This window comes from Haliotis cracherodii, unplaced genomic scaffold (genome assembly GCF_022045235.1).
Source record: "Haliotis cracherodii isolate W230 unplaced genomic scaffold, xgHalCrac1.p SCAF_2, whole genome shotgun sequence".
NCBI lineage: Eukaryota > Metazoa > Mollusca > Gastropoda > Lepetellida > Haliotidae > Haliotis > Haliotis cracherodii.
Genome location: NW_027266275.1, coordinates 43371236 through 43392219, shown reverse-complemented (window position 1 = coordinate 43392219; position 20984 = coordinate 43371236). Strand labels below are relative to the sequence as shown.

At 38.8% G+C, this 20984-nt stretch overlaps 2 protein-coding genes across 4 annotated transcripts in view; both read right to left on the bottom strand.

The window, feature by feature from the left end:
* Positions 1-3560: 3560 nt before the first annotated feature.
* On the bottom strand, positions 3561-5716 carry LOC139467619 (putative nuclease HARBI1). The gene is made up of 4 exons (XM_071249149.1): positions 5588-5716; positions 4731-5061; positions 4108-4431; positions 3561-3944 (listed from the first exon to the last, which is right to left on the bottom strand). The coding sequence occupies exons 1-4, from the start codon at positions 5714-5716 to the stop codon at positions 3787-3789; spliced, it is 942 nt and encodes a 313-aa protein (XP_071105250.1). The 3' UTR covers positions 3561-3786.
* Positions 5717-17914: 12198 nt separating this feature from the next.
* Positions 17915-20984, bottom strand: part of LOC139468133 (ras GTPase-activating protein-binding protein 2-like) — a 50518-nt gene continuing 47448 nt past the window's right edge. For all 3 annotated transcript variants that reach the window (XM_071249903.1, XM_071249904.1, XM_071249905.1), the window contains exon 12: positions 17915-20094. In XM_071249903.1, coding sequence (XP_071106004.1) covers positions 19831-20094 — 264 coding nt within the window. In that variant the 3' untranslated portion in view covers positions 17915-19830. The remainder of the gene's footprint in view (positions 20095-20984) is intronic.

Below are 20984 nucleotides of genomic sequence, written 5' to 3'. Positions count from 1 at the left end.
GATAGCGATCGGCCAGTCTGTCTGTCCGGGGGGGGGGGGGGGGGGGGGGGGGGGGGGTGTACCAGGCAACCAAAAAATGTCAAGCAAATTCTTTGTCCATCCAAATATTCTTGTACAGAGAGTGTACCCTGTGTAAGTAGATGTGGCATGTGTAACATCATAAGTGACACACACTCGTCCCATTCCGTAATCTACAAGATACCGAGTTGTGAAGAATGAGCCGATATGCCGCGAACTGAAAACGGCTCCAGGCGAGTACGCATGAATGATATCGTATGTAATAAATCGTCGTGTGTAGGGAACACTGTAAGGATAATGTGGATAACAGTGAGGAAAGAGGGAGGAATAAGCATGACTAGTGACGACACAACGGTGAGTTTTTTTTAATCAGTACTGAAAAATGTAGCTTGTGTGGATGTTCCAGAATAGTTTCCAGAAGCCAAAATATTCGACACAAAACCTTTTCATCCTTTGTACTCGACGTTTTTGTGTGAAGAATATTAGGAGCCGCTATTTAATCTATAATAGCCACTAAACGAGTACCTAACCCTAATGATTGTAAAGGGGTGATTGATCGTAAAGGGGATCCAAGGGTTGAGGATAGACTTCGGGTAATCTAATAGCCACTAAACGGGTTCCTAACCCTAAGGATCGTAAAGGGGTGATTGATCGTAAAGTGGATCCAAAGTCTAAGGATAGAGAGTTCGGGGTAACCTACCCTAACACTGGCGATATTTGGATGTGTTCAGCGCAAATATAATATCCCTAATAAACTGCATTCTTGTGCATAATAATGAAAATTAATGAACCGAAAAAATAATATATGTATATTAGTTCCCATTTATAACCATTTTATCCACTTCAATTACGAGAAAAACGAAATAAATAAAAAATAAAAGTGCTTTCGTAAACTAGCGCTTGCTCTAAAATGCGCAGCCGCAGGCTATAATCTGTAAACAAATACTCAAAACTCTCAACACCGCAGGGCGTATTCAATGACATTGCGTGTAGAGATGATAGATCACTGGGAGGAGCTTATGCATACTCGATGACCCCGGACGTCACAACTGTGACTGGCACCAAAATACTACAAATTACGTCATAGGGTATGATCACGTGTTTGAAAAGTTTGTGGTACTGTATTCTAAAGCCAGTAAAGGTAGGCCTTCCTTTTTGCTAATGGCAAGGGTTTCAATGTGAAAGCCGACATGAACTGCCGCAGCAAAGATGTGGTGTATGTTATGAGATGTTCGGGATGCGGCGAAAACTACGTTGGTGAAACCGGCATGGAATTAAAAGATAGAGTCACTGTACACAAACAGCAGATTAGAGACCCTGATGTTCCATGCTTAGGTGTCAGCAAACACATTGATGATTGCAGAAACGGGAAATTTACTATTTTTCCGTTTTATAAGTTGTTTACAAGTAACAAGCAGCTGAGACTGGAAAAAGAACAAATGTTTATCCAATTGATGAAACCCAAATTGAACTCTAGAATGTATTAATAGATTTGTCATTTCAATCGTAAATGTTACACTGTTACGTTACAGATACTGTATATTTTAATTCAAATGTCTCCCTACAATTGTTAAATTACTTGGTGTCGTCGCTGGAGTGTGTATATACATTATGACGTCACAGTTGTAATTTATGACGTCATCATAAGTATGACGTCTATCGTCACGTCATATTATATGTCATTGTCAGTTACACTGAAGAGCTGTCATGAGACAGCAAAAGTACTATGTCTGAAACTGATATAAAGAAGATGATGGACTAACGTGGATTTTATTATTTTATTATATATATATGTATTATTTAAGAAACTATAATTAAAACTTGTTGAAAAATTATTTTTTTTAAATTGAAATTGTAAATTTCTGTTTGGAAATGGAAACATCTGTAACAACCACCCCCTAAAACTGTCCTAACTGACTGGAAATAATCGCATGCAGATCAACTCCATAACCTCTTCAGTGTGTTCTAAATGTTAACATACCTCATATCATGTGGTAAAAAATTAATTTCATAATAACATACAGTCTGTGTACAGTATAACTCTGTTATATATGTACTCTGACATAATTAAACCATTGTAGTGATTAGGATCAAATATGTAAATTAAGTGATATAATATATTATAAGGGTAACGCTATTTTTCAGGGCATTATCATTTGTAGAAGCCCGAGGTTTTCCATTAACTGCCCGACGAAGGAGGGCAGTTGAAAAGACTGAGGGCTTCTGCAAATGATACCGTTATTATAGCTAAGATGGATGGAATTTGTTATCAAATAAAAAGAAACAACAATATCAGTTTTCAAACATTTACTGCAATCAACACTATTGTCACTGACCCAATTTTACAAATATGGAAACGTCATAGAACAAACCAGATGACGCCACTATTGAACGTGACGTCACCTATCCCTATCCTATGACGTCACCTAACAACGGGCGTGATATTGGCCCGTCGTCAAGAAATATGAGGGCATTATCAAGTTACAGTGACCCGCTCATATTTGAAAACATGCGGGCGGTTTAATGATACCGGGACTGCACGTATTTAAGCCCTGGGCTTAATTACGGATATTGCCTATTTTAATAAGGTAACATTTTATCCAAATTTAAAGCCCAGGACCCGGTTGAATCAAAGCCTCATTAACTAATGGCTACATTAAACCCTAATGATACATTAAATGCTTAATGCACCATTACAGCAATGCTAACAAACATGTAGTGCCAAGTCCTTTTCTCTACTCGCCCATCCCTTAGATTGAAACACTCATACTAATTTTGGCCTTTAACACACGCGTATATAGCGTAACATTCACTGTATATACACAGGGAGACTCGCATGATCCAAAAACAATGTATTTTTTCAGGCCTTTGGTCCAGACTGGGGGGAAATCAAATCGTGTCACCAAGAGAAAGGTCAAACAGGAACACATCACCAGACTGCAGTATGAGGTTTTGCTTGAGCAGAAAAAGAAAGTCATTCAGCAAACCATTTACTTTGAGCTCATGAACAAGAAGCTCCGATTGGAGTTGGATAGCTTGATGCACCATGAATGAAAACGACATCCTCATGTTTGAAATGTTACTAAGAGTTCATTAAAAATATACAATTAGATTGATAGTGTGCTACACAGTGTTATGTTGTATATTGTATAGCTTCAGTTGAACGAACGGGAGATAACTAACAATGTCAATTCTAATAAATTGTTATCCATCTTCTACTTTATACTACATACAAGTAACCAAACACGTATCACTTCGGTAGATTGCTGGGTGCTCTTTACGTATGTAGCTGTCAATAACGATGAGTTGATGAGATAAGCCGATCAGTTAATACATGATTTCGACGAAATTTATGTAAACCATATTCAATAAAATTAATGTGATAGACTCATTGCTAAAGATACACAAAGAACCTTACATGCTCACCGTGAAGTCTTGGCGTTGTGCAACAAATTCAAACTCATTGTATCCGTGTAGCGTTTAGGTGTATTTTTTCTGAAGGGAAATGTGCACTGTGTACACTGGACAATATTTACGCAGTAATCTAAATTTTAGTTAAACAAAGCTCGGAAACTATATCCCTTTGATTCAACACGAAAAGACAAAAGTGCACGCAAAAGATTTTGGTTAAATATTTGTAAAAATTATATTTGCACGCATTGGCAAATACATACTGCGAACACTGTCAACTATTTTCTTCAGTGACAACAGATGGTATCTCTGCATTCTTCTGTATAGTTGTATTAAAGCAGAGACAGTTTGATCATTTCAGTTAGTGAAATAGTGCCTTGTGATATAATCACGGATGCCCCGTCCATCTTCGGGACCTGTATATTGCCCTTCAATGTTACTGTCGTCCTCTCCATCAACATCCAGCATGGGTTCACGAAGAATTATCGCCAGATTATGCAACACAGCACAAGCACCTGTGAAATATAGTATGATTGTTTAAAGGGTCTACAGTATTGTTATCATTCGATTTTTATGTTATATGAATGAGTGTATCCCACTGGTGTTAGCACTTATATATCGGTTATCTTCAAATGTATTTCATAGTTACAGTGTATATTATTATCTTAGTAAACTAACCAATGATGGTGCAAACTCTCTCTGGGCTCATCCTGATTTCACCGTGCAGAACATGGAAACGCCGTTTGAGCCACCCAAATGCTCTTTCTATGGTTGACCTTGTTCTTTTATGGGAAGAGTTGAATCGCTCTTGCTCGGGGCTAGATGGCTTTAGATACGGAGTCATCAAATACGGACGACATGCGTATCCACTGTCACCGAGAATAACGCCGTCTTGTAGAGTCGTATGGTGTGTTTCCAGGTGTTGCCGCACGTTACTCATCTTGAACACGTGGCTGTCATGCGTACTGCCTGGCCATCTCGCCACTAAGTTAGTAAATTTACCTACAGAACGAGACAAATGTGGTCAATGTTAATATAAGTCAATATTACCATCGAACTTGGTTCATAATGCAGCCACTGCAATATAGCTGAAACATTGCTGATCGCGGCGTTAAACAACAAATGCTGAAATCATATCATACTATAAAGATTTGTCTGATAGCTATTTTGTTTAACAACGTGAATGGTGTCAGGGTCGTAAACATATTGTCCTTGTGACTTTGAAGGGAGGACATTTATGCTCCATGCACAGGTTTAACAGTGACATTTGATTTGTTATTATAAAAAATTATTTAACACACCTTGGCTGTCACACACTGCTTGAACGTTGATCGAATGGTAGCCTTTCCTATTGACAAAGGCAGGTTCGTTGTCTGATGGTGCTTGTATCCGTACATGTGTCCCATCGATACATCCGATCACTCCAGGAAATCGAGATATATTGTAGAATTCCTTTCTAATGTCGCCTATATCCCTCTCGGACGGCCAGGTAATAAACTTGGGCACAAGAGACGCAATGGCAAGGGAAACTTTCCTCACAACTCGTGAGGCTGTTGATTTGTCTATCCCTATTGTGTCGCCAGTGATTTGTAGGAAACTTCCACTTGCAAAGAAACGTAGGGCTACCAGAACCTGATAAAATGATTATACAGAGGCTAATGATAGGTTTGACAAATTTTCAAATATTTCCATAATACTTATATCCACTTTGTTATTTATTTGGCTGCGTTTTCATTATGTCTCACTAAGTAAAGTGTTAATTATTGATATAAGATGTGCATGCTTTAATTAATCAAAAGGTTCTTTTGGCCGGAATCGAACACGCAAAACTGTTCTCTTCAGTGTGCACGACACATTTACTTTAAGTCATTAGAGTAACTCCCCCTTATGAAATTGATCATGGCTGACAACGCCAAGTTGAAAACGTATCTTTCTGGAGTGAAGTGAAAGGGATCCATGAATTTACATTACTTTCTATTGTGAAATATATTTACAAGGTTGGTATCATTAGGCTGCACATAAGACTTTACCAACACAGACCAGTGAGCTGACCCACGTAGAAGTGCGTTTGATTCATTGTAAAGATTGCCGCTATAAATTTGGCGCTATAATAATATGTTTATTTCAAACTAGCTGAGTTTCTATTGACGACATTTACCTGTAGTTCAACACTTAGTGCGTGCGATCTTGCAGATTTGGGCTGTAATTCATCTCTCACAAGATCGCAGATATATCTGATGCTTGCCTTCCCAAAACGGTAGCGTGCCCTTACTTCTTCATCGCTCATGGATTCGAGGTGTTGAGTTCGTTTTCTGAAAACACGGTCTTTCCTTGTGCGTCCTAAGCGTTCAAACAATATGTTCGCGGCCATGTTTGTTGTTAATGACACGCTAATGATGCCCCAGAACCTTCATTAAGTTAATGACGCGCTAATGACACCACGACGTCATTAAAACGTTAGTACAACTGGATTTAATGATACATTAGTTAATGAAGGTTTAATGACACGTTAATGCATCATTAAAGTTTGATACAACCGGGTCCAGGGCTTAAATTCGAAATATGGACAAAAACACGCTACAAAAAATGAATATCTCAAGTTTAATGAAACAATACTCACAACTGGAATGAAACAACAACACTTTAACATAAACAAAATGATTTTCTTTTTCAAATTCAAAAAGTTCAAAATTGTAAAGACTGCTTAGACACTCAATGTGAGTTCTTTAATGACTGTAAATCAGTCTTCTACTTCTTCTTCTGAGGTGGAAGATTCAAAGGGATCGTCGTCTTTGTTCTCATCCGAGTGAACAAAGCCTTCAGAGGATTGGAGGATGTCTCGTAGTCGGGAGTTCAGATTTTCCATTGTTACGTCATTGCCGAAGACAGCAACACCACACAGCTGAAAGGAATTGATGACGACAGAAAATGGTATAGATTCCACCGATTCCGAAACCATCTGGAGAAGAACATCATAAGATGGCGTCTTTCTGTTACCGGTTGGGTGAATTCTTTGTCCCCGTTGATCAACCAATCCTGCCATGCTTTTCTCATTGCAGCCTTGAATGGAGCGTTGAGCCCACCTGACACATCAAGAGGCTGGAGATAGGATGTCGTCTTTGGAGGAATAAGTTTAGAGGCGACATTCAGGGACTTCAGGGACTTTACCACAGGATCAGTGTAATGATTTCTCTGACTGTCCATCAAGAGTAGCGATGGTTGATTTGCAAAATACAGACCACGGGATTTGAACACGCGTTCTATCATAGAAAGCATCAGCGTTTCATTCATTGAACCTCCTTTGGACACAAACAACTCAATGTTCTTTGGAACTTTGCATTTTGGGAGGTGGACCAGGGTTCTTGAGAATGACCATGACCTTGAGTATACGCCCATCCAAGCATATACACAGAACAACGGTGAATCTGTTTTTGTTGTGTCCAGTCGTCAGGCCATCAACGTTCTTCGATCAAACAAAGTCGAGCGTTGTCTGCCCTGCCATGTCGATGTAACATGGAGTTTCATCCATGTTAAATATCTTGGTCTTGTCGAGTTCTGCTGCCAACTGTTGCACAGCACGTAGATGATCATAGCTGTCCATTCGTTGAATCATTAAGTTCCGTTTGTCCTGCTGTCCGTAATGGATGATCTTCCTGGATGAAATGTTATGGCAAAATTTACGTAGCCAAGAATCACTAATTCTTAGCGATTCGCACAACATGCTTTTCAGCTCTTTGTTCTTTAAACCACACCAACAATGCTTCTTCGAGATCTGGTTCTTGCGGTTTACGCCCAGGATTGCCAATGCAACGTTTGTTCCTTCTGCCGTCATTATTTGACATGACCTGTTCCTCCGACATCCATCTTCGGAGATTTTTTCGATCAATATATAATTCTCTGGCAGCCCTGCTTAATTACCTTCAAACTCATTATTAACTCTCTGTACAGCTTCTAATTTTTTACCTAACGTAAATGATTTTCTGGACGCCATGACTTTAAACTTGAACAGTTATTTCCTGTAAAATGTTAGGCAATTTGTTAATGTCCTTTTCTCTGCCAATGAATATAAACAATGCAGGAATTTCAAGTCCACCTTGCAGTAGATTAGAACGTGTTGGTTTATGTGACAGAATTTCTACTTGAATGACACCTCCACGAAGAAGAAAGTAGTTGCACAATTTGCTCTGTTGAACGGGAACGTGACCCACAATGATTATCCAGTACCGACACGGCGTGTCTGTCACATGCGTTAAAGTGTCACACTTAGTTTCAAGAATGTCACCTACGTTAGGGGGCTTAAATACATGCAGTCCCGGCAATTCTATCCATTTTAGCTATAATAAATACTATATCGTTATCCTGATGCAATAATGTTACTGCTGCACTTGTTACTGTGCGGGTATGCAGTCCAAGGCAGATTAGCTGTGCTGTCTGGATGTCGCTACCATCAGTAACAAGCTTGATACATGAACCTCTGACTGCTGTGGCTGCATCATCACTCACCTAGGCCACCATGAGATCTCCCCCAGCAAATACAGTATGTAGGCCTAGTTGTTTACACCTGTGGACCAGTAGGAGATTAACAAGATCTCAAATTCATATAAAAATATGCCCTGAAATCTTTGATAAAATTCTTTGCTTTATGAATATAATGCCGTGGCTCCAAATGACGTGTCCAGGAATCAAATACTGAATAAAGGTGGCAACAAATGTACATGTCCCAAAGGAATGACCTTAGAACCCAACAATCAAGAAATGGGTAAATCATAATTATAATTCTTTGGTGTTGTTACCTTCAGCAATCATCTGGAACAGTTTCAGATTAAAATGGTTTTGCAAGGTCAGATTTATGAAATATGCAATCATTTTTTATATGAGTGAGTGAGTAGGGTTATACACCACTTTTAATATTATTCGAGCAATATCACACCAGAAATGGGCTTCACACAATGTACCAATGTGGGGAATCGAACTTGGGTCTTTAACATGATGATTGAACGCTTTGACCATAAGGCTACCCCACCTCCCTTTTTTATATGAACACTTGAAATAAAGTTTAGAAAACATATAATATGATTTACTTTCAATTTATTTGATTATGCATTTGGAGATATATCATGCAAAACAAATCTGACAAATAAAATAAATCTCCAGTACCATAAATGTTTATTTGCGAGACAGTTATGACAACATATGTAAGGTTATTAAATTACATCAGTGATATTGAAACATGTTCACAATATTTCAGGAAGTATTCAAACCAATAGTATTTAACACATCATGTCAACATGATAGAAAACTATAAACTGTTTTGGTTATTATTGAATTATTAACAAGGTATAAATATTATGCATATGTAATCAATATAAGTTGCTTCTTATATAGTCATCCCTCCAGATTGAATGACAAAAATATATATCTAAACGGTATGATATTTTTGTAATGTTTTGTATTGTGTGACTAATTAGACACTTTTTCATTTCAGAATCTATCTACACCTCATAAACAAGAGGTTCACTTTTGGGATTTGCAGAAATAGTTGAAGAATCAGAGAAAAGTTATTCCATCTTGTGTTGTCGAGGTGATTCGTGAAAGATTTCCATCTGATGTATGTACTGTTTTTCTCTATGCTCACTAAAATAAACTTTTTTCATTGAAATCTTGTTTTATGGTCTCTGACAACAATCATCCTTTGCTGTTTCTTGTTATACGTTTCTGTAATATAGGATGCAGGATAAGGTAGTTATTGGCAAGATCGAAGAAAATAGCACAAGCACTGGCTAAATGCTTATATAGTGAACCAAATTAAAAACTTCACAATCCTAAAATTTTAACATTTTGACCAGTTATCATTGTTGGCCCTTATTGTGTATTCAAACTGTAATGGCCACGTATTGTCTTCAGATAAACACCTGTTTTTGTGCAGGTGAATCGATCAAAATCATGTGCAGAGCACTATAGTGGCAAAAGTGGTTTTTCACGTGCAACTGGTCACGTGGCCATAATACCGCACGTGTTTTCAGCCATACTTGTAAGCAGTCATTAACAAAAAAAGAAAAACAAAAAACAAAAGTCTTTACGGCCTTTTGTCATGCCACGCCTTTCAAATGTTCAACGTGAACGTGCCATCGGCATGTTGCAGACGGGAACGTCCGTAGCTGAAGTCGCAAGGACGATGGGTTGTCGTCGACGGACTGTTTATGATTTACAGACGCATCTACAGCAAACGGGTACCACCGCTGAACGCCCTCGGCCAGGTCGACCACGTGTGACGTCACATGCAGTGGATCGACAGATTCTCTTACGTCACCTCCGTAACCGATTTTTGACGGCTACATCAACCAGAAATGAACTGTTAAGGGGTAGACTGAGTGCGCAAACTGTTAGAAACCGTCTGAGAACTGCTCACCTTCAAGCACGACGGCCATACTGCGGGCCGATTCTGACTCAATTACACAGACGTCAACGTCAATTGTTGGCACAGCGACACTTACGGTGGACTCAGAGGAATTGAAATCAAGTCGTCTTCAGTGATGAATCCCGATTTAATCTTCGATTTGCTGATGGTAGGGCGAGGGTGTGGAGGCGCTGTCATGAACGTTACGCCCAGTGTTGTGTACAGGAAGTTGACAGATTTCGAGGCGGAAGTGTCATGGTGTGGGGTGCTTTCTGTGGCAATGCACGTTCCAGGCTTCTTGTCATCCGTGGCAACCTCAACGCTGCTGCTTACCGCGACCAGGTACTGGTACCAGAACTTCTGCCTTTTATGGCAGCACATGGACCCGGTTTGATCTTCCAACACGACAATGCCAGACCCCACACAGGAATTTTGACAAGGAATTTCCTTCAGAATGCGGGAGTCAATGTCATGGACTGGCCGTCCAGGTCTCCCGACCCCAATCCCATTGAACACGTCTGGGATGCTCTTGGCAGAAGTCTGCGCACTCTCCAGAACCGACCACAGAATTTGCAAGATCTTGGCACCATTTTGCAGCAACAATGGCGGCGTCTTCCCAATAATGTGTTCACAAGCATCACAAGGTCCATGCGGAGGCGTTGTGTGGCAGTTGTCAACGCACATGGTGGCCATACACGCTACTGAACTTGTGTGCAATCAGATTCTCGTGCTTTGGACTTATGATTTAAACTGTTGATGTTATTACCAAATACCGTAGGTGCTTCGAACAAATTATGGTTACCACCGTTAATTAAAATCCTTCTTTGGACATTAATGATTAAAAATTACCTTCTCTTATACATTTGTCTGTTGTATATCATATATGGGATAACTTTTTAAAATGTGAAGTTTTTAATTTGACTCAGTATATATCTGCCAAGTTTTGTTGAAAAATATTGAACTGTTTTGAAATGACTACGGACAGACGCGCGGAAAGGTGAGGCGTCGACAATATCATATGTATACCGAACGACAAAAGTTCCTGTGACATTGAATACGATTTAATGCAAAGTTATGTTTTTACTGACTTCAGAAAATGCGTGATTTCATATTAAAAAAAACATGAACATGCCAAAATGTCACCTCTGGTTGCTATGCAAGCAACACATCTTCGTCTCATGGAATGGACCAGGCGTCGTACAAAGTCCTGTGGGATATCTCGTCGCGGTAGCGCTGTCCATTGATATTTCCCTCTACCACTATCAAACGGGTCCGCTGTCTTGCTGTAGTCCCACCCCATACCATAACGCTGCATACACTCGAATCCGGCCATCGCCGTGGCTGAGGTGAAAACGAGAGTCGTCAGTGAATAGAACTTGTCCCCATTGCATGGCCGTCCAGCGTTGACGCTGTCTGCACCACTGTAGACGTGCTTGGCGGTGGTTTCCTGTCAAAATGGGACGTTTGGCGGGTCTTCTTGTGACAATCCCTGCACAACTGAGGCGACGACGTACGGTTCGTAAAGATATTCGTCGAAGGCCAGGGATGCTTCTTGCAGTCACTGTTGCTGGCTGGAATTGATTTTGTAGGTGTGTTGCTCGAATCCAGTTGTCTTGTCGATTATTGGTTACGCTTGGCCTGCCACTCCGAGGATGGTATCTGAATGCATTCGTCTGTTGCCAACGTTGCCATAAACACCAAATGGTGTTTCTGTGGACGTTACATTGTCTTGCAACATCACGTTGACTCGGTCCTGCTTCAAGCATACCAAATGCTCGCAGACGCTCATTTTCGGACAGGCATGGCATTTAGTAATGTTGAATAATTGCGTATTTTTGGTGTTTTTTCTGAGTGGTTGTCAGCACGATGCTAAACAATGCATATCTCGTACGATACCATTTTTACGAAACTCGTGAACTTTCTATGGTATTTGTTCTCGCTTTCGCTCGGTCAGATACGATAGAAAGTCCACTCGTTTCGTAAAAATGGTATCTAACGAGAATGAGTGTCGTATTCTCTATGTATGTGAGTTGCAATAACCTTTAACCCTCTGGATGCCGAGGTTTTTTTCTGACGCACATTTTCCTAAGATCGGAAAAGTGAACGTTGTGCAAGAATTGCGCTCACGCGGCACTCGATCTACCTCTGGCTATAAAATTACGCAGAGGTGGAGAATATTAATTTCCCTATTTGACTGTGTAAAGTTAACTGCAAGTATTAAACCGGTTTAAAAAAAATACACTTCTAAGTGTTGCCCGAGAATTTTTTCTGCCTTGAAAAACAGTAAATTTCTCCGCTTTTTATCGTACACCCATAAAAGTACTGTGCGACGATTTTTTTTATTTACAAGCTTTACGGAATCTGTGAGCGAACAAATTACTGCCTAATATCTGAACGACATAACTAATACCAAATGGAGTTATATGCGTATGTATAACGACAAACATGCAATGCCAAAAATAGCTTGCCGTAAATGACGAAAACTGATTTTTCTCTATGACGTCAAAAGGCGACAGAGAGGTTACACACGTACAAAGAAAAGGGGGCATAACTCCGCTAAGCTTAGCACTAGTTTATTGTAACTCGTGTCACTTGGTGAGAATTAGCTGTGGGTAAGGATAATATATTTTCGTGGTGTTTTGTTCACGAGGAAAACCAAACTATTCCAACACAAATATCGATAAAGAAACTGTATACGTTTAGTTGTAAAAAAAACCCATAAGAAATGATGAAATCGTGCTTCATAAAAAAGAGGTAATAGAGAAATGGATGGCCCTATATAACCTATAACTTAGTCCTTAGATTCCGACATTCTCCTGAATGTGTAAATGTAATTTGACTAATGTTGCACCATTATTAATGGAGCACTAGCCTTATCATCAAATGTAATGAAATACCCTAAAAAATAACACTGTTCTATTTGACGTCATGGCTGGTTTTATGTCTTTCATAACGTCGGAGAAAGATGTCTCTGGTATTTTGATTAACATATATCTCCCCTAATTTTCGTTCATGATATGGAAAATCTCGATGTGTAAAACGGAATTTGACGCTTTTTCGGCACAACATAAAATGACTGCTTTCAACAATAAAATAATGTCTTGAATGTGTAAACAATTAGCTAGTTTATCGTGTGTCTTAATTGGACAAGGCACGCACCTGTTTGGCATCAATTTACGTAATGTAATACCGAAAAGAATATTTCAAAACAACCAAATTATATTCAATATTGGACAAATATTTTTATTATTTCTCTACATCTCGTCTCAGAATTACACACTAAAGGATGCGAAGAAAGCTCTATTGGTATAGAATTGTCAGGATAATCGTATACGGTTGAACCAACAGCTAGCTAGGGTACTTGGCATGGGTTTTATTTTTATACATTTTACAATTCCTGGAGAAATAAAGTGAACAGTTTAATATCCTGTGATCACAATATTGAAAAAAGAATGAACCCCTGATTATATAATGCAAAACGAGAGGAATAATTCGTAAAATGTGTGAATAACGCGCACCTGGCGAAGCCTTAGATATCACTGTTATGTGTATCAAACGACATCAAAAACAGTTCCAAGACCAAGACAATTCTTTCAGAAATGTGTGAATATTTTACCCAAAACATCCATTTTGTGAAAGTAATATATTCAGTTTTTGTTATAAAATAAAATGAAACGGCTATTCATGGACATTGCTAATATGAACTTATGATATTGACTATTACACATCCCAAGAAATACGTACATGCTGCAGTTACCTTTACGCTTCATCCTGTAACACTTGTCCAAAGGAAAGAAATATCGTATGTGACACTTAAAACCTATCAATTGTTATGTAAACAATGTTCAAACAAACAGGAGATTATCAAAAGTTCCTTCATGCATGTTATGGCCGTATATATTTACGTATGATATCATTTTTAATCATATAATGGGTAGGTTTCTCGGCAGGATAAAGCCAACGGATAAAAACGATATCCGTTGGGGGTCATATGCGGATAGAGATGCAAATATCAAAGGTCAAGTAGGGACTACTTTTTGTGTTTATAAACAAACATGGCGTCGCCCTTGTCATTCGGCAATTGAGTCAGAATTAACCATCGGGAATCTGGATAAACTACAGACATAATTGCTATCATTAGCAAAAGAACAGTCTAATATACTTAAAATCAGTGTCTAACTGTGACGTCGCTAAGGCATTTTATAAGTTTTGGCAACTTTGGAGATATAAATTTCGAAACAATTTTGCGAGGGCACTAGCCCTAGCCAAGCGGGATCGGTAGCCATATCTGTGCTTGTAGACCTCTGCGGCTTGAAACCTTTTCCACAAATTAAAATAGTTGGATTAGGCCGAAATATATTTGAATTGTTACTTTGTTTCGTTTTGTCGCTGTGTGTACATCTGATTGCACTTCTAACGTTTTGACAGGACAGGCCGACTGTCAACGTCTGATCGTGGTCATGACGTCTCATAGACTAGGGTTAGAGCAGCTTCCCTTTGACAAAGGGCAGTTACTCCAGCGGACAGACCGATGGATTGCCGCGAAATGCAAGTAATTTTTGTTGTTGTTATGCGTATATTTTGCTTCGCCACTGTAAAAGAAACAGATTTCAGTTGGAACTATATTGGCTACTGTCACTGTCCGACTGACACATCACTTACTCTGTGACGTAATAAATATTAATGCGCGCATTCCAGGAAAACTCGCAATGTTTAGGTAATGTTTGTGAGGGAGGGAAAGCGATTTTCAAGCACAAAATTAAAGAATGACATTATATGATAAAGAGGTTATCACGCTTGTGTGTTTGGGAATGGGAAATATCCTGTATTAGGAATAAACACTATGTATTAATTATGCTCGCCAAGGCTCGCTAAATACAATGTTTATTCCTAATACAGGATATTTACCATCCCCAAACACACTCGCGTGATAACCTCTATGAACATTGACAAATGTCCAAAGTGAAATTAGAATCTAATTGTGTGAAAAAATGTATAAAAGATATGCAAAATCTGCATCATAACTGAAACTGTAAACAGCATGGTACAATGATCGTGTGCACTCTCATTCAAGGACCATCACCTCAAAGAAATTACCAAATATGTACAACAATGTTGACGTATGACATCACTACCTGTGACAGACTTTTACAAAATGGCGTGTTCACTGTAAACAGTACGCACGATTTCACGAGGGGACTCTCGTTGATTCAGGGATCGTATTTACATAAATGTGACATGTAGGTAATCAGAAACATTCTGACAATCTCTGTACTGTTATTTGTTGTTATAATTTTCATTGAAACAAACCGAAATAGTCAGAAATTCCGATAAATACCGTTGTCGTTGTGCGTGATTTTGCGTCAGCCATGGCGTCACATAAGACGAAATAAGTTTGAATTGTTACCTTGTTTCGTTTTGTCGCTGTGTGTACATCTGACTACATTTCTTAACGTTAAAACAGGACAGACCGACTGTCAACAACGTCTGGCCGTGACGTCTCACAGACTAGGGTTAGAGTAGCTTCCCTTTGACAAAGGGCAGTTACTCTAGCGGCTAGACCGATGGTTTGCCGCGAAAGGCAATTAAAAACAACTGTTGTTTTGCGTATATGTTGCTTCGCCACTGTATAAGAAACAGATTTCAGTTGGAACTATATCGGCTACTGTCACTGTCCGACTGACACATCACCTACCCTGTGACGTAATGAATATTAATGCGCGCATTCAAGGAAAACTCGCAATGTTTCGGTAATGTTTGTGAGAGGGAAAGCGATTTTCAAGCACAGAATTAAAGAATGACATTATATGATAAAGAGGTTATCACGCTTGAGTGTTTGGGGATGGGAAATATCCTGTATTAGGAATAAACACTACGTATTTAGCACGCCAAATACAATGTTTATTCCTAATGCAGGATATTTACCATCCCCAAACACACTAGCGTGATAACCTCTATTTATCGCTGCAATGAAATTGCATCACAATGCATTGCAGACCATTGTGACGTCACAATCAAATGACATCATTAATGGCTTTGATACTAGAGCTGATAGCAGTAATTTTAACACTACTTATTACCGTCTTCAAACTGAAAAAGCTAGAAGAATGATGTTGGATGAATAGGCAGATTAATTCCATAAGAAACATTTGCGATTTCATCCTTCAAAATTATCAATTAAAAATTAAGTCTGTCGGGAGTCCAGGACATAATTTTTCATTATTTAATGATATGTGGTTCAACATTTTTACCACCCACTATATAATCTAGATTTGAGGTGTTTTGTAAGTGGTTTATGTTTTAAGAAGAACCCATGGGCTTTCAGAAAGCCAAATGGGGTGTCATCATTGGTGGGAACAGAAAGGTGAAGTTTCAGTTTCATCAGTCCTGTTTCTTTAACGCTTTTTACAGACATGCTCACTGGAATAAAAAAATATGACTCCCAAATTATGCTATTGCTTACAGTTTCGAGACACATGATGCAAGAAAAATGTCTTAAGTAATGCTATCAAAATGATACTTTCTTCGTACATAAAATGTTATTGTTAAAACATCAATATAAAGAACTAACTACCCAGAGACCTAAAAACGTGTACATATCTCCAACTGCGGTCTGTCCTCGCTGACTGCCTGCGCCAGTTAATATTCGAGGTAGGTCAAAATGCAGCCCTGAATCACACATACTTTCAGGTTTAACTGTTTGTGGATCTGTCTACGCATTACCACAAACAGGATGTAATTTGTGAAATGTTGGTGTCATATATGCCGCTTGCACTGTGCTGTCAAGCTTGGAACTGGTTTGCCGAGGTCATCGGATGAATGAATCGAAAGCAGCATCAGAAGGAAAAAGACTGCTTTTTAACCAATCTAATTACTCGCAAGCGTTATGGCACACGTTCCATGAACGTTTGATACTAGTTTAGGTAGGATCATGTTGGTGATAAGAGTTGAACATAAACGTATTTTAAATGCCATCAACCATCATCTTGTCAGCATGTGTGTACAGTCATAGAACCTTTAAGATCAGCATTGCAGTACAGACCCTAAGTATTCCAATTGAGAGGAAATATTAATATCTGAACATTCCAATGGCCAATTCCGAAGTCAACTTAGAAGGCAAATATGAAAAATCGGGACAGCCATGTTGTTATGAATATCAATTCCTAGATAAATGAAGCCATTGTTTAGTAATTTCTCTCCCCGAAATTGACTTAATGCGTCAAGGAAAATTGATACCTGCAACAAAATCTCAATGGTTTTCACTATACTTGCCCTCAAAGATGGTACTTCCTATATTCAATGCATCAGAGAATGACAGTTAGCGGTAAAACCATGTACAAAGCTGTCAACACTGCATGCCATATACACATCCAACGCCTTAATTCAATAACTGAAATGCTGCTGGAAGTATATTTTCTATTAAAAATTTCTTATCAGGAAACAGCTTTCTTTTTACAGAGGAATATTTTGCAATTACTGGGAGGATATTCAACAGACTTCAACACACCAGGGATTGTTCTCAGCCATGTGTAACTGTTGGCCCATTAAATGGTTCCCCATAAACACATCTCCCAATTTGTCAAACTCGGGCAGTCATTCTTCTGATCGAATTATGTCTCCCCTACCCCCTCCCAACTTTCCTTTCCTATTTTGCAGACTTATACAGCAATAAAACTTGTTATGATCAACTTGATATGTGTGTGTGTGTGTGTGTGTGTGTGTGTGTGTGTGTATATATATATATATTCTTCCTTGAAACGAAACTTCCATAATAAAACAAATATCCATTTAAAGACATACTAATATAGATGAACTACATACAATATTGCAAACATGCATGCACTGCCTTTGTGCAGTTTCAAACAATTAAATGTTAATGACATTAAGTAGACATATCATGTACACATACATATTTGTCCAAAAGCAGTCACTGAAGAACAAGGCAGTTTTGAGTTTACTTTGTATAAAGAGAAAAGAATTTCAACTATTGTCAAGAAAATAATGCACTCATTTCCAAGAGGAACTCATCAGAAAGAAATCTACACCAAACTCCTGTCTTAACTTAACACAAATGACAAACTCTCAGCAAAAAATCCTAGGAATTTTATTGAAAACGTGCAGCTGGACAGTTGATTTGTATCCGATTACATCAAGAATTGTTGGGAACTGGAAACCACCTCAGTTGGAATATACAATACATACAAGATTGGTCTCTCAACAGATGCCCACAGGAACACAGAAAAGTGAACTGGGCAGTCATGACAGGTCATTGATGACATACTGGCTGTCATCCTCTCAAAATGCCACTGCAAGTGAATATATGATATCTTACAAGATGCCATCATGGAAATAGCAAATACCAGACTTGTATCTGACGAATGAAAGACAACCGGCATTCTGTGATGCTGAATTTACAAATCTGATTAGGTTCTTGTTTCATCACATCTCAACAAAATTTCAGTGGTATCAATCATTACTTGAGGTCAGTGACACAGCTAACAACCTAGTAGCTTCAAAAGGAATATCATTGGAATTCTACATACCAGTGTTGTTCTCAACCTTTTCAAAATGCTGAAGGTGTTTAGTATTGTGATGAGCGAAACCAAAAGGGCAACCAGTCAAACATTTCAGAGGCCAAGTTTCTTTGGTTAAGTATCTGCAGGCTGATCTACATGAGCAACTGATGTAAAATGAACATATTATGACATATTAAATTCATAATGTTTTTACCAACAATAAATGTAATAAATAGTTGATTTACACACTGCAAACAAATCAATCTAATGAAATTGATTGATGATGATCGACGTGGCAATATGAACTTATCTTCCTCTTATCACTGAAACCTGTCTTGCATGACTACTGAGAAAGTATCTGTGATGTTTCCTCATAGGATCTGTATGCAAAACCTTATTCATCAATGAAGTTCAACCATCCTATAACAGCAACCTTAAAATATATTTCCCCTATGTCCCTTCAGTTCTATGTAATACTTCGAATAGGAGTTTTATGGCCATGAGTAACTGACGACTATGGAGTGGATGGGGTTAGGGATACATGAGGGGTGGATTCAGTCAAGCAACAAGGAATGTTCTTTTCCCCTGCCCTTTGAAACAGCTTGGCACACAGTAACAGAGGCAGCAGTGGCGAGCAGGGAAAGAAGATTACTGGGCACAGAAAAACAAAGCATGGAGATGATATTTACCTGCACATACTTTGCATAGTGTTACAATCAAACAAACATTCTATGTCAATTCACATTTGGGGACCAAAAAAGGGAAAAAAAGGAAAAGAATAAGAAAAAAAATATATATATATTAAAAAACAGTTTCTTTTAAACAGTATGAAAATAACACTGATCTTTCATAATTTTCATGTTTTAATCCATTTTTACAACAAATGTACATGAGTGGATCTTGAAGTTGTTACAGCTAAATGGAACTGCCACAGACAAAATCAGGAGTCTTTTTTTTGTTTGTATTTTATGCAGCATGTAACAATGACACAGTTCACATATAAAGATGAGAAAATATGCAATTCTGCCTTCACTCACATCACTCCTTGTATCACTGAGCAACACCAGTATTCAGAAGCACCAATGCAAACCAATTGAGACCCGTTCTGCGCACGTCTTATATTACTTTTACTGTACATTTTTTTTTAAATTGGTTTCATTGGTTCTATCGTTCATCTCAAGGAATGATGCACTGACAAGGGAAAGGAGGGTTTCTTTATATCACTGAAAGTCCATTCCACTCCACTGCCCCATTCTTAGATATTTTTAGGACAAAATAATAATAATCACAAAGTATTCTTAAATAGAGGGTGCACTTTGTTTTGAACTTAACAATGGTTCAAAAACAAAGCACAATTAAACAACCATTCAGCTTTACTGACTGCACCAGAAGGGACCATTTTAAAGACAGCTTCAAATTTGATATGCCTGTCTACTTCAGCTCAGAATTGCATACTTTCAGAAGTTTAAGCACCATGGACCATCATCATCAGCGTCGTCCTCCACCCATTGGAAGGCCGCCCCTTGTATTCGCAAACCCTCCTCTATTGTCTCCTCGTCCCATTCCACCGCCTCCAGACCTCATGTTACCACGCCCTGGGGTGCCAAAACCACTTGACCCCCGCCCCATTCCTCCACCACGGGCACTTCCACCACGTCCTCCTCCTCCTCCCATTCGGCCACCATCTCCTCTAGGCTTCTTTTCTTCAACATTTAATCTGTGTTCACCATTGTATTTAATGGGCTGGGTTTGCTGGAAGAAAAGGGAATTCAATTCTGTGTGTATAGACATGATTCATGGTTGTTAATAATAATGATGATGATAATAATCCTGCTTGTTTTCACAATATGGTTTTTTGGGGTGTTTTTTCAATTTCAACTTCATTGGCCAATTGGTTTCTTGTTGAGATGTTCACAAAGCAATGGGAGTATTTAGGAGCATGGTTCAAGCACAAAGGTGAATAAATTTTGTAATTTAAGATATTGTGAAAAATAATGTTTTCAGAGTCTAGTGTGCATTTTGAGAAAATTTGAGCATGGTCAAAATAGAGTGCAAAGATGGTTGGTTGTTTTATGCCGCACTCAGCAATATTTCCGCTATATGATGGCAGTCTGTAAATAATCGAGTCTGGTCCAGACATACCAGTGATTGATATCATGATTGGTTGGTTTGGTTGGTTTGTTGTTTAACGCTGAACTCAGCAATATTCCAGCTATATGATGGCGGTCTGTAAATAATCCAGTCTGGTCCAGACATACCAGTGATTGATATCACGATTGGTTGGTTTGGTTGGTTTGGTTGGTTTGTTGTTTAACGCTGAACTCAGCAATATTCCAGCTATATGATGGCGGTCTGTAAATAATCCAGTCTGGACAAGACAATCCAGTGATTAATATCATGAACATCAATCCATGCAATTGGGATTGATGACATGCATCAACCAAGTCAGCAAGCCTCACCACCCGATCCCATTAGTCGCCTTTTACGACAAGCATACTCGCCTTTTACGGCAAGCATGGGTTGCTGAAGACCTATTCTACCCCGGAATCTTCACGGGTCTGATATCATGAGCATTGATCCACACAATTGAGATCATTGACATGCTTCCACCAAGTCAGCGAGCCTGACCACCCGATCCCGTA

Coding starts and splice junctions, on each gene's coding strand:
- LOC139467619 (XM_071249149.1), bottom strand. CDS start 5,716: ATGAGCGATGAAGAAGTAAGGGCACGCTACCGTTTTGGGAAGGCAAGC. Junction 4,432..4,730: donor AGCAGTGTGTGACAGCCAAG/GTGTGTTAAATA, acceptor CTCGTTCTGTAG/GTAAATTTACTAACTTAGTG. Junction 3,945..4,107: donor GAGAGTTTGCACCATCATTG/GTTAGTTTACTA, acceptor TATATTTCACAG/GTGCTTGTGCTGTGTTGCAT.